This window comes from Callorhinchus milii, unplaced genomic scaffold (genome assembly GCF_018977255.1).
Source record: "Callorhinchus milii isolate IMCB2004 unplaced genomic scaffold, IMCB_Cmil_1.0 Scaffold1, whole genome shotgun sequence".
NCBI lineage: Eukaryota > Metazoa > Chordata > Chondrichthyes > Chimaeriformes > Callorhinchidae > Callorhinchus > Callorhinchus milii.
Window position 1 is genome coordinate 96,420 of NW_024704742.1, and position 14,475 is coordinate 110,894.

Sequence of the window (14,475 nt, forward strand, 5' to 3'; positions counted from 1 at the left end):
ACTTTAGGTAACAAATTATTTTAACTCATTGCAGTTGTTCTATGAATGATTTAATTTCCTGTTCTCAATTGCCACAAGCTCAGCAATATAATAATTCACATAGTCTGTTCATTCATTACGTTATGTATTGTGTAGGTCAAGTCGTGTTGCAGAAAGTGCAGTCACCCCCAAAAATGTTTATCGGTCATTAAATAGCTAAAATTTACTGATTTTTAGGGAAAATATACATTGACATTCTATTCATTGTCAAATCGTTTTATTCATTCAATGGGGTGAAAACTGCAGCATGAGATCGATTACAAACTGTTTGAGGCACACGGCAGGGCTGGGTATAGAGCTAATGACAAATGTGAGGTGGAAATAGGACTTGTTAAGGCTTCAAGTTTAATAAAGACCACGTTAAACTGGCAGTGCAGGTTGTTAAAGCTAATCTCTGATCTGACACTTCACAGGAGTGGACTTCTTTGGGAAATTCCATGTCTTGATTAAAAATACCTGAACCAGAAAGGACTGTCCATCAATTGGACTTTATTACCAAATTAATGACAAACCACGACAAAGGCAGCAATGAGCATTGTCGGGGAATGTTTGGCCTTTTTCCCATTCATTTTCCTTTTGCTATAATACAAGTGAAAAACCTCTCCGGGACAATACAGGACTGACAGTGGGAGTATCCGATTTAGTTACAGAACAACTGCGTGCGATCGAGTTTGAGGTAATGGGCCATTGACACAATTAATCCCTTACAGTTAGTATCGCCTGATTTAGACAGCAGTTTCAATCTGGTTTAAGTTAGTATAATACTAGTCCTCCTGATGTTCCTGACGTGATATGTTTCATTGGCAAATTCCCAGCAAAGCTGTGGTAAGACTTTGGAGCTGAAAAAAAAGGGTTTTGTAACAGTAATAAACCTGAGAGAATCGCGTGAAACCACAAGAATGGACAAATGTGACCTTAAGTCATTGCTGACCTGGTTTCCGTTGACGAATGATGTTGTAAGGAACACCTCAACTTCCTGGGAAACTCCAAGATTTGGAATGACTCACAGCCTTTTCAGGATATAAAGCGGCAGTTGAGCGGTGAGGAGTCAGAAACAAACTGCAGCCGCACAGCACAGCACAGGGCAGAGACACAGCAAACACCACGTACAGCAAAGATGGACAGCAAACTGACCGTCACCGTCCTCGCTCTCCTCGCACTATATGTGGCTTCTACACGAGGTAAGAAATCATCTGCCGGAATGTACGGTGTTTAATTATAATGTACCACCAGCCCTCAGGATTCCAGTGTGAGGGACACTGACTCCAACAGAGAGATGTGATGGGACTTTGATTCCCAAACCTGTAAATCTGTATGAGAATGAGAACCTTTTGATGGCATTTTACTCTGAAGCCTAAACCTCTGCACTGGGTTTATTTCACAGCTGCATCTATCGGAAGCGCGGGAGGAAGTCTGCGTTGTCAGTGCGTTAAAACAATGTCTGAGTTCATCAATCCGAAGTTCATGAAGAACATTGAGATTGTTCCAAGTGGTCCTCACTGCAGCAATGCAGAGATCATGTAAGTGTCATTAATGTGGAGCATTAATACCGTCCCGTTTCTTTCAGTCGCGATATTTTTAAACAGTTTCAGCAGAGATTTGAGGCTGACCATTTGACACGTCTTGTTCTTCTCTTGCAGTGTCACTCTGAAAAGCACAAACCGAGTCTGTCTGGACCCACAAGCTCCCTGGGTGAAAAGGATCATTAACAGGGTGATGAATGGGTAAGTGCCCATTCCTGTGTCAGGGTGGGATCAGGGAAAGGGAACCAGTTCACCTCTGTGCCAAGTGACAGCCACAAATGCTCCTGAGTCAAGTGAAGCATCAGACAATGACATAAAGAGCTTCTCCACATGCAGTTTCACCCACAAAATACACAGTCAATCAGTCAATTCACTTTACCTTATATTCTGTGACACACTTTGAGAAGTCTCAAAGACGTGATTAGGAGCTATATCAAATTCAAGCATTATTATTATTATCTGAAAAGTCACAGACTCAACATATTTAACCTCCTTTCTGAAGTACCTGCATTCTTAAAAACGACTTTATGTGTATTAGAATTGGTAACTCATGAATTGTTTCATCTTTCTGCAGTGCCAATGCTGAAGGTCACTAAGAATGTCTAAGGATGGAGAGAGAGCCTGAAAGCCTCTTGTCACAGTCTCGTTACTACCTCAGCTGTCTTCGTGTTCAGACTTCTTCTCAGCAGGCAGCAAATGTTAACCTGGTTTAAAGCAGTCTTCACTGAAGTTTATATCCATTGCATGTATGTTCTTACTGAACAATGTAATTATCTTGAAATGCGTTTATTTTCTCAACTGAGACTAAACTGTGGCCAGCACTTAGGACTGAGAGCAACCGAGGGACTGGATGCAAAGTAATAAGCCAACAGCTGGATCTGTGATCCTGCTGTTTGCTAGGATTTTTGTTGTTGTTATTCAATGAGATTTTGTCCCATATGTTGTCAGGTTATGGTGTGACATGCACAGTTAGTTACTCAGTGGAAATGTCACTCAGTATGACAAATTGTCAGTATTATGATATTGGTTCGGTCTTTTGATTTATTTGGGCTTTTATTTGCTTCGGTATTTATATTATGTATTTATTCTCTTACATTGAGAGTGCTAAAATGTCTACAGAAAATAATTTGTTGAAAACTAATTTATGTTTCAAAGTAATTTATTAAGACAATAAATGGATTAATTACTATTTATTTATAGTATTTCAAATTTGATATAACTGTCTGTTATATTTGTTACATCTTGTTTAAAAGGAACATTGCAGATTAAAAGTTATTCATCAAATAATCCCTGCACTTGATTTCTATTTGTACATTGATTGCATTTGACTTTTCACAATGAACCATCATAGCTCATTCCTCTAACCCTGGAGATGATCTTTGATCTTTGATCATCTCCTCTCAATAACCTGTGAGGCCTGAGCGTGCAGCTGCAGCCTGTCCAGACCACTTGTCAGCTTGAGCTGCTTTTTCCCTCTCACCAACCAGGTAAATCGATATTAGATGTGGAGAGTACAGGAACAAGAAGCTGAGAAACAGAAAGAGCCTGATAGCTTCAACGTCAATTTCATGTTTGCATTCAAAGTACCCGAAGGGAGAGAGGTCCATGTTTACCTCCAGCACTTTGCATTTCACTTTGCGGGGAGGAAGGCCAAAGTGCTAACCAAGACACCGTGGAGCAGGATGCAGTTCAAGAGGTCGGAGGAACAGAATAGAAATGTTGCAGGTATAGGGGATTCAATAATAGGATAGATATACAACACTCCATAGGTTCCAGATCATCCAGAACTCTGCAGCCCATATCCTCTCCCGCACCAGGCTCCGTGACCCCCATCCTCACCCGACTCCACTGGCTTCCCATCACACAGAGGATACCGTTCAAGGTACCGGCCCTCACCTTCAAAGCCCTCCATGGCCTTGCTCCTCCCTACTGGCCCTCACCTTCAAAGCCCTCCATGGCCTTGCTCCCCCTACCCCTGAGTCCTCCTAACTCCCTACCAACCTGCCCACTCCCTGCCCGGCTCTGGCCTGCTTCACGATTGGGGGCAGACCTTCAGCCATTCTGTCCCCACCCTCTGAAAATCCATCCTCCACCTCGCCGCCTCCCTTGCTTCCATCAAGACCCATCTCAAGACCTTCCACTTTGACAGTTCTTTCGCTTCCCCCCGTCCTCCACCGTCCCCAATACCGAACCCCAGCTCAGGTCCGAAACACTGACTGTCCAGTGCCTTGGGACGTTCTCCTGACGTGAAAGGCGGGAAAAAAACAAATGTAATTTTGTTGTTGCTGTAGAGGGCTTGCTCTGTAGTCGCGATTGAGTGTCCAAGAGGCTGTGTTGTCTACTGGGTGCCAGAGTAACAGATGTTTGCAAGTGGCTGGAAAGAAACTTGGAAAGGGAGGGGAGAGAACCAGTTGTCATGGTCTGGTCCAAGTCGGAATCAATGACATAAGAAACAACAGCAATTTCCTGCTGAGAGAGTATCAGAAGCTAGGAGTTAAATTAAAAAATAGGACCCAGAGAGTGTTGACCTTCAGATTACTATCTGAGCCACGTGCAAATTGGCATAAGGATAAACACATCAGAAAAGTGAATGTGTGGGAAGGAGCGGCTCCATTTCATGGGTCACTGTCACCAGTATTGGGACAGGAAGGAGCTGATGGGCAGGGCTGCACCTGCACCGGGCTGGGAGCAAAGTCCTTGTGGGAAGGATTAATAGGACTGTAGAAAGGACTTTTAACCAGTAAAGGGAGGGTTCGGGTGGAAATAATAGTAACCTAAAGATAAGAATAAGAAAGGATGGATCACATGTCAGAGAACAAAAAAGTGATAAAGATAATATAAATACTCCAGGAAGAATAAAGGTTATAGGAAGTAATCACAAAAAGTGTATCAAGTGAAAAAGTGTCAGGAAAACACCATCAGGGCAGGGCAGGGACACTTACCCAAATAAGTCTTCTATACACGAATACATGTAGGATAAGAAATAAGAAATGAAACAAGGAAGTTACAAGCACAAAATCAGCTTAAAGAGTATGATGCTGTTGCCATTACAGAGACCTGGCTACAAGCTGGGCAGCACTGGGAGCCAAATATTCCAGGCTACAAAATCTTTTGAAAGACCATGGAAATTTGGAAGGAGGAGTAGCAATATTGATAAAAGGCACAATTACAGCAGTGGAAAGAAAGGTTTTCAGTAAGGGTGATCAGGCCATGGAAGCACTATGAGCAGAATTAAGAAACAGCAAAGGACGGAAGACTGGTGGGAGTTGGCTACACACCTCTTGATAGTAGTGATGTAGTGGGGGCTATGTAAATATGTAAATATGGAGATCAGGGAAACATGTAGCAAAAGTCCTGTGGAGTCCTGTAGCTCAGTGGTTGGAGCACTCGCTTTGCAAGTGAGAGACCTGAGTTCAATTCCAGGCAGAGGGCGAAACCTTGGGCAAGTTTCCTTACTCCACACAGAGCCTAATAATAATCCCTCCAAAACCAAAAACAATAATAAATTGGTCATTTTCAATCTACGACTGTTTGTGGGACATTGCTGTGCGCAATTGGCTGCCGCGTTCGCCCACAAATATACAGTCAATTCACTTTACAGTGTGTTCTGTGAAGCGCTTTGGGACGTCCTCCCGACGTGAAAAGCGCTATATCAAATGCAAGGATTATTATTATTATTAAAAGCAATATGGTTATAATGGGAGATTTCACATAGATTTTGAGAAACAGAAAAGCTCAAGTATTCAAGGCAACCAATTTCTAGATTGCATTTGTGACAGTTTTCTGGAATAATATGTTTTATGTTAATATGCCATACAATGAAGACATTCAAAGTAATTCTCATCATTACCCTCTTCATTGAATTATACAGCACAGAAGGAGGCCATTCGACCCATCGTGTCTGTGCCGCTCTTTGAAAAGAGCTTCCAAATCAACCCCATTCCTCCCGCTCTCCCCATAGCCCTGATCAACCCCACTCCCCCACTCTCTCCCCATAGCCCTGATCAACCCCAATCCCTGCACTCTCCCCATAACCCTGATCAACCCACTCCCCTGCTCTCTCCCCATAACCCTGCAAACTTGTCCTCCACAAATAATTATCCATTTCTCTATAAAAAATTGTTACCGCTTCCACCAGCCTTTCAGGCAATACATTCCAGGTCCCAACAACTCTGTGAAAAAAATTCTCCTCACCTCCCCTCTGTCTTTTTTAACAACTATTTTAAATCGGTGTCCTCGGGTTACTGACACATCAGCCAGTAGAAATAGCTTCTCCTTATTTACCAATCGAATCCCCTCATCATTTTGGAAACTTCTATTAAGTCTCCTCTTAACCTTCTCTGCTGCAAGGAGAATTATCCTAGCTTCTCTAGCCTCTCCTGATGACTGAAGTCCCTCATTCCTGGTACCGTCCTAGTAAATCTCCTTTACACCCTGTCAAATGCCTTGACAATCTTCTGAAAGTGTGGGGCCCAAAATTGAACACAGTCTCTAGCTGAGGCCTAACCAATGTTTTATAAAGGTTCATCATAACTTCCAAAGGTTGTCAGCCACAACCCTTGTGGTTGTTTCATTTGGTTACGAGTAATGTTTACATAAATGTGTACTGAATATTCCTGCTTAATAACAGGGATAGCAAACTCTTTGACATCTAAACTTTCATTACTTTACTGTTATAACTGTGATAAACGCTGGTTCCCCATCCATTGGTGGTTGGTTCCCAGTCCCATTCAGCTTCTGTTAACACTGAAAGCCAAAGCTCTGATGGATAGTGTGGTCATAGTCAGACAAGAAGCGAAAATAACAAAATGACAATGCGGAGTAACATCTCGGAGCTCTTAACAGTGGCTCGAGCCGGTCTGGGGTGGGGAGGTAACAGTCGACACAGTTCACCAGGAAGGTCTTCAGGTGTGAACTGAAAACTAGGATTTTTTTTGTTGTTATTCAATGAAATTTTGTCCCATATGTTGTCAGGTTATGGTGTTACATGCACAGTTAGTTACTCAATGGAAATGTCACTCAGTATGACAAATTGTCAGTATTATGATATTGGTGTGAACTGAAAACTTTAAGAAGGAGGGATTGAATCAGAGTTCCAAATTTTCAGCATGTAGTGCAGGAAACCAATGGAGAAATTCACAAATGTAATCTTCTAAGTCATTGCTGACCTGGTTTCCATTGATGAATGATTTTGTAAGGAACACCTCAACTTCCTGGAAACTCCAAGATTTTGAATGAGTCACAGCATTTTTACGACATAAGAGCCAGTTGAGCAGCGAGACCCACCTCTGACTGTAAGTTGGGCTTAGCGTACAGTCAGAGGTGGGTAATGTGACGGAGGTGGAGGAAAGCAGTCCTGGTCAGGGACCGGATATGGGATACAAAGGGCAGCTGAGGATTGAACCTAATGCCGAGGTTACGCACAGGTTCAGTAAGTCTGAGGGATAGGCCAGGGAGGATGAGGAGTTCAGAGTCGCAGGAGAGAAGACGTTGTCTGGCACTGAGGAGTAGGACTTCCAATAAGTGGGGAAGACTGTCCAAGATAGCCATCAAGTCAGTTATTACAAAGACTCATTTATGTAAGTAAGCGAAGCAGACCGAAGACTAACAAATTATCATTCACTGTCACAGCCCATCCACCACCTGCCTGTCTGTAGGTCCCGAGCACTGAGCCATAATAAAGCTTGAAAATCCCTTGTTGTCTGCAAGATTATGGCTAAAAGTGACATCACCCTGATAGCAGCACTGCACTATCATGTGGATAACACACATGGTTTATGCGCCCAGACAGGAAATACCACAATGGTCATGACGTGTGATTGTGTGGGCTTTCTCAAATTACACTTTAAAATTTATGTTAGTTCGCTACAGGGTCCTCAGTAAATCAGCTTTGGGATCTATTATGAACCATTTGTAAACCATGTCTAACACATGGGTACAGTGCGAGATACAGATGCCCTTAATTCTTTTAAGTGCTGCCCACCTGAAAGGCGCTACACATATTGCAAATTGCTGCTATTGTAATGAACAACCCATAAAAGAATTTACAACTAAGCAATAAGCAATTAAATTTAAAAAAACCTAGCTTTGCAGGTATGAGGGAAGAATTAGCTAAAATAGACTGGGGAATTAGATTAATGGATATGACAATAGACCAACAGTGGCAAACGTTTAAAGAGGTAGTGCATAATTCTCAGTTATCCGTGGCTAACTAGAGCAGTTAGAGAAAGTATAAAACTAAAAGAAAAGGCCTATAAAACGGCCAAAAAGAGTAGCAAACCTGAGGACTGGGAGAGTTTTAGGGACCAACAAAGGAAAACCAAAAAGCTCATTAAGAGTAAGAAAATGGATTATGAGGGCAAGCTCGCTAGGAATATTAAGACAGATTGTAAGAGTTTTTATAAATACATTAAGAGCAATAGGCTAGCAAAAGTAAATGTGGGTCCATTATAGGCAGAGACAGAGGAATTATAATGGGGGATAAGGATATGGCAGAGTCCCTAAATAAATACTTTGCTTCTGTCTTCATGTTAGAAGACACAAGATGTTTACCAGAAATAGAGATAAACCAAGGGGCTAATGACAGGGAGCAACTTAGGGAAATTTACATTAGCAAAGAATTGGTGCTAGGGAAATTGTTGGCATTAAAAGTGACAAGTCCCCTGGACCTGATGGTTTGCATCCTAGGGTTTTAAAAGAGGTAACTCATGAGATAGTGGAGGCCTTGTGTCTGATCTTCCAAAACTCTTTGGATTCTGGAATGGTTCCCATTGATTGGAAGATCGCAAACGTCATATCACTATTTAAGAAGGGTGAGAGAGAAAAGATGGGGAACTATAGACAGTTAGTCTGACTTCAGTGGTAGGGAAAATTCTAGAATCCATAATTAACGATGTCGTACTGGAATACTCAGAGGATCACAATATGATTAGACAGAGTCAACATGGCTTTACAAAACAGAAGTCATGCTTAACAAATCTTTTACATTTTTTTGAAGACATATTAAGTAGTCAGATAGGGGGGAATCAGTGGATGTAGTGTATTTAGATTTCCAAAAGGCATTCGAGAAGCTGCGCATAAAAAGTTGATCCACAAGATTAGGGCCGATGGAATTAAGGGGAATACATTAGCATGGATTGAAGAATGGCTAACGGGAAGAAAACAAAGAGTAGGGATAAACGGGTCCTTCTCAGATTGGCGGGATGTAACTAGTCGAGTGCTTGGGCCTCAACTATTTACAATCTACATCAACGATCTAGATGAGGACATCGAACTTAATATATCCAAATTCGCGGATGACACTAAACTAGGAGGGAGAGTAAACACTGAGGATGACATTACAAAAATGGAACGAGATATAGATAGGCCAGGGGAGTGGGCAAATAGGTGGCAGATTAAATATACGTGCGATCGAGTTTGAGGTAATGGGCCATTGACACAATTAATCCCTTACAGTTAGTATCGCCTGATTTAGACAGCAGTTTCAATCTGGTTTAAGTTAGTATAATACTAGTCCTCCTGATGTTCCTGACGTGATATGTTTCATTGGCAAATTCCCAGCAAAGCTGTGGTAAGACTTTGGAGCTGAAAAAAAAGGGTTTTGTAACAGTAATAAACCTGAGAGAATCGCGTGAAACCACAAGAATGGACAAATGTGACCTTAAGTCATTGCTGACCTGGTTTCCGTTGACGAATGATGTTGTAAGGAACACCTCAACTTCCTGGGAAACTCCAAGATTTGGAATGACTCACAGCCTTTTCAGGATATAAAGCGGCAGTTGAGCGGTGAGGAGTCAGAAACAAACTGCAGCCGCACAGCACAGCACAGGGCAGAGACACAGCAAACACCACGTACAGCAAAGATGGACAGCAAACTGACCGTCACCGTCCTCGCTCTCCTCGCACTATATGTGGCTTCTACACGAGGTAAGAAATCATCTGCCGGAATGTACGGTGTTTAATTATAATGTACCACCAGCCCTCAGGATTCCAGTGTGAGGGACACTGACTCCAACAGAGAGATGTGATGGGACTTTGATTCCCAAACCTGTAAATCTGTATGAGAATGAGAACCTTTTGATGGCATTTTACTCTGAAGCCTAAACCTCTGCACTGGGTTTATTTCACAGCTGCATCTATCGGAAGCGCGGGAGGAAGTCTGCGTTGTCAGTGCGTTAAAACAATGTCTGAGTTCATCAATCCGAAGTTCATGAAGAACATTGAGATTGTTCCAAGTGGTCCTCACTGCAGCAATGCAGAGATCATGTAAGTGTCATTAATGTGGAGCATTAATACCGTCCCGTTTCTTTCAGTCGCGATATTTTTAAACAGTTTCAGCAGAGATTTGAGGCTGACCATTTGACACGTCTTGTTCTTCTCTTGCAGTGTCACTCTGAAAAGCACAAACCGAGTCTGTCTGGACCCACAAGCTCCCTGGGTGAAAAGGATCATTAACAGGGTGATGAATGGGTAAGTGCCCATTCCTGTGTCAGGGTGGGATCAGGGAAAGGGAACCAGTTCACCTCTGTACCAAGTGACAGCCACAAATGCTCCTGAGTCAAGTGAAGCATCAGACAATGACATAAAGAGCTTCTCCACATGCAGTTTCACCCACAAAATACACAGTCAATCAGTCAATTCACTTTACCTTATATTCTGTGACACACTTTGAGAAGTCTCAAAGACGTGATTAGGAGCTATATCAAATTCAAGCATTATTATTATTATCTGAAAAGTCACAGACTCAACATATTTAACCTCCTTTCTGAAGTACCTGCTTTCTTAAAAACGACTTTATGTGTATTAGAATTGGTAACTCATGAATTGTTTCATCTTTCTGCAGTGCCAATGCTGAAGGTCACTAAGAATGTCTAAGGATGGAGAGAGAGCCTGAAAGCCTCTTGTCACAGTCTCGTTACTACCTCAGCTGTCTTCGTGTTCAGACTTCTTCTCAGCAGGCAGCAAATGTTAACCTGGTTTAAAGCAGTCTTCACTGAAGTTTATATCCATTGCATGTATGTTCTTACTGAACAATGTAATTATCTTGAAATGTGTTTATTTTCTCAACTGAGACTAAACTGTGGCCAGCACTTAGGACTGAGAGCAACCGAGGGACTGGATGCAAAGTAATAAGCCAACAGCTGGATCTGTGATCCTGCTGTTTGCTAGGATTTTTGTTGTTGTTATTCAATGAGATTTTGTCCCATATGTTGTCAGGTTATGGTGTGACATGCACAGTTAGTTACTCAGTGGAAATGTCACTCAGTATGACAAATTGTCAGTATTATGATATTGGTTCGGTCTTTTGATTTATTTGGGCTTTTATTTGCTTCGGTATTTATATTATGTATTTATTCCCTTACATTGAGAGTGCTAAAATGTCTACAGAAAATAATTTGTTGAAAACTAATTTATGTTTCAAAGTAATTTATTAAGACAATAAATGGATTAATTACTATTTATTTATAGTATTTCAAATTTGATATAACTGTCTGTTATATTTGTTACATCTTGTTTAAAAGGAACATTGCAGATTAAAAGTTATTCATCAAATAATCCCTGCACTTGATTTCTATTTGTACATTGATTGCATTTGACTTTTCACAATGAACCATCATAGCTCATTCCTCTAACCCTGGAGATGATCTTTGATCTTTGATCATCTCCTCTCAATAACCTGTGAGGCCTGAGCGTGCAGCTGCAGCCTGTCCAGACCACTTGTCAGCTTGAGCTGCTTTTTCCCTCTCACCAACCAGGTAAATCGATATTAGATGTGGAGAGTACAGGAACAAGAAGCTGAGAAACAGAAAGAGCCTGATAGCTTCAACGTCAATTTCATGTTTGCATTCAAAGTACCCGAAGGGAGAGAGGTCCATGTTTACCTCCAGCACTTTGCATTTCACTTTGCGGGGAGGAAGGCCAAAGTACTAACCAAGACACCGTGGAGCAGGATGCAGTTCAAGAGGTCGGAGGAACAGAATAGAAATGTTGCAGGTATAGGGGATTCAATAATAGGATAGATATACAACACTCCATAGGTTCCAGATCATCCAGAACTCTGCAGCCCATATCCTCTCCCGCACCAGGCTCCGTGACCCCCATCCTCACCCGACTCCACTGGCTTCCCATCACACAGAGGATACCGTTCAAGGTACTGGCCCTCACCTTCAAAGCCCTCCATGGCCTTGCTCCCCCTACCCCTGAGTCCTCCTAACTCCCTACCAACCTGCCCACTCCCTGCCCGGCTCTGGCCTGCTTCACGATTGGGGGCAGACTTTCAGCCATTCTGTCCCCACCCTCTGAAAATCCATCCTCCACCTCGCCGCCTCCCTTGCTTCCATCAAGACCCATCTCAAGACCTTCCACTTTGACAGTTCTTTCGCTTCCCCCCGTCCTCCACCGTCCCCAATACCGAACCCCAGCTCAGGTCCGAAACACTGACTGTCCAGTGCCTTGGGACGTTCTCCTGACGTGAAAGGCGGGAAAAAAACAAATGTAATTTTGTTGTTGCTGTAGAGGGCTTGCTCTGTAGTCGCAATTGAGTGTCCAAGAGGCTGTGTTGTCTACTGGGTGTCAGAGTAACAGATGTGTGCAAGTGGCTGGAAAGAAACTTGGAAAGGGAGGGGAGAGAACCAGTTGTCATGGTCTGGTCCAAGTCGGAATCAATGACATAAGAAACAACAGCAATTTCCTGCTGAGAGAGTATCAGGAGCTAGGAGTTAAATTAAAAAATAGGACCCAGAGAGTGTTGACCTTCAGATTACTATCTGAGCCACGTGCAAATTGGCATAAGGATAAACACATCAGAAAAGTGAATGTGTGGGAAGGAGCGGCTCCATTTCATGGGTCACTGTCACCAGTATTGGGACAGGAAGGAGCTGATGGGCAGGGCTGCACCTGCACCGGGCTGGGAGCAAAGTCCTTGTGGGAAGGATTAATAGGACTGTAGAAAGGACTTTTAACCAGTAAAGGGAGGGTTCGGGTGGAAATAATAGTAACCTAAAGATAAGAATAAGAAAGGATGGAACACATGTCAGAGAACAAAAAAGTGATAAAGATAATATAAATACTCCAGGAAGAATAAAGGTTATAGGAAGTAATCACAAAAAGTGTATCAAGTGAAAAAGTGTCAGGAAAACACCATCAGGGCAGGGCAGGGACACTTACCCAAATAAGTCTTCTATACACGAATACATGTAGGATAAGAAATAAGAAATGAAACAAGGAAGTTACAAGCACAAAATCAGCTTAAAGAGTATGATGCTGTTGCCATTACAGAGACCTGGCTACAAGCTGGGCAGCACTGGGAGCCAAATATTCCAGGCTACAAAATCTTTTGAAAGACCATGGAAATTTGGAAGGAGGAGTAGCAATATTGATAAAAGGCACAATTACAGCAGATTAAAAGTTATTCATCAAATAATCCCTGCACTTGATTTCTATTTGTACATTGATTGATTTGACTTTTCACAATGAACCATCATTTCCTCCTATTTAAGAAGCAAGAAACACAATGAAGCCGCACATATCTCAAGAAAGCCAAATCACACTGAAAGCTCCCACACATAAACAACGCCTGTAACATTGCCCGACTCCGCCACTACCTCACCCCTCTGAGACTCTTGTTCATGCCTTCATCATCTCCAGGCTCGACTATGCAAACGCCTGCGTGTCGCCCTTCCCAACTCCTCCCTCCATAGACTGCAGATAATCCAGAACTTTTCAGCCTATGTCCTCTCCCGCACCAAACTCCGTGACCCCATCTCCCCCATTCTCGCCCGACTCCATTGGCTCCCTATCCTTCAGAGGATCTAGTTCAAGATCCTGGTCCTCACATACAAACCCCTCCATGGCCTCGCCCCACCCTACCTCTGCGACCTCCTAACTCCTACCAACCTACCCGTTCCCTCCACTCAGCCGGCTCAGGCTGCTCCACATCCCGAGAACCACCCGCTCCACCATAGGCGGGAGAGCCTTCAGCCACTCTTCCCAACCTCTGGAACTCCATCCGCCAGTCACTCCGCCTCGCCCCCTCCTTAGCCTCCTTCAAGTCCCATCTCAAAAGCCTCATCGTCGACCGTGCCATTGGTCACCCCCCTTCCCCTCCCCTCTCCCCTCCCCCCAGACCCCAGCTTGGGTCTGAATGCTGTACACTGTCCAGCACCTTGGGATGTCCTCCCGACGTGAAAGGCACTACACAAATGTAATGTTGTTGTTTTCCAATCCAAGTTCAATTCAGTTAATTTTTTTCCCGTCAAAAATAAGAACTTGCATTTGTTTACCGCCTTCATATTTCTCGGAGCGCTTCAATTTATGGTAACTTTGTATTTTCTGTCATGAATAATGTGAGTAAATCTGCAGTTGGAATCTGGAAAAAATTAAACATTCCCATCCTCAGTGACTCAACGGCTTTAACCACTAAGTGGCCAGTGAGGGCATCCAGCCGTTCGCACAAACCATAATCATTCCCTGCTCTTTTTGTCAGGGGTTGTATCCCTTACTTGCTGTCTCCATTTGCTTGTCTAAAATGTAAATCCAAGTAGATCGTCTCGAAGGGATACTTTTGTTATGTTATAGTATTTAAAATTGCTATTACTAGCTGCAGCAGTAAAAGGATTAAAGGTCTTTCTTTAATCGCAGGTTACTTCCAATGAAAAATAAATATTGTCATATATTTGTTCAATTTTTTTTCACAGACTCCATGCTCTGGTTCTGTTTGTAGGTGAGGGCTCTTATCGACGTTTTCAATGGGGTTATTGATCAGGTTAAGTTGCCTTAAGCTTTAAATCGATCGAACATTTGGCCTCATCCACTTCAACAGAAATAGAGCTTTTTATTGCTCTCTCTTGCACACTGCACATTGATATTTTGTTAAAGTATTTAAGGAATTAAATAAAATAACTGAGGCGTACAT

At 42.7% G+C, this 14,475-nt stretch overlaps 2 protein-coding genes across 2 annotated transcripts; both read left to right on the plus strand.

The window, feature by feature from the left end:
- Positions 1-1,054: 1,054 nt before the first annotated feature.
- Positions 1,055-2,818, plus strand: LOC121849590 (interleukin-8-like). Its single transcript, XM_042337696.1, has 4 exons — positions 1,055-1,220; positions 1,424-1,559; positions 1,680-1,763; positions 2,137-2,818. Exons 1-4 carry the CDS (start codon positions 1,157-1,159, stop codon positions 2,156-2,158), a joined length of 306 nt encoding a protein of 101 aa, XP_042193630.1. The 5' UTR covers positions 1,055-1,156; the 3' UTR covers positions 2,159-2,818.
- A 6,505-nt stretch (positions 2,819-9,323) lies between these two features.
- On the plus strand, positions 9,324-11,105 carry LOC103172510 (interleukin-8). Its single transcript, XM_007885266.2, has 4 exons — positions 9,324-9,488; positions 9,692-9,827; positions 9,948-10,031; positions 10,405-11,105. The coding sequence occupies exons 1-4, from the start codon at positions 9,425-9,427 to the stop codon at positions 10,424-10,426; spliced, it is 306 nt and encodes a 101-aa protein (XP_007883457.1). The 5' UTR covers positions 9,324-9,424; the 3' UTR covers positions 10,427-11,105.
- Positions 11,106-14,475: the final 3,370 nt, after the last annotated feature.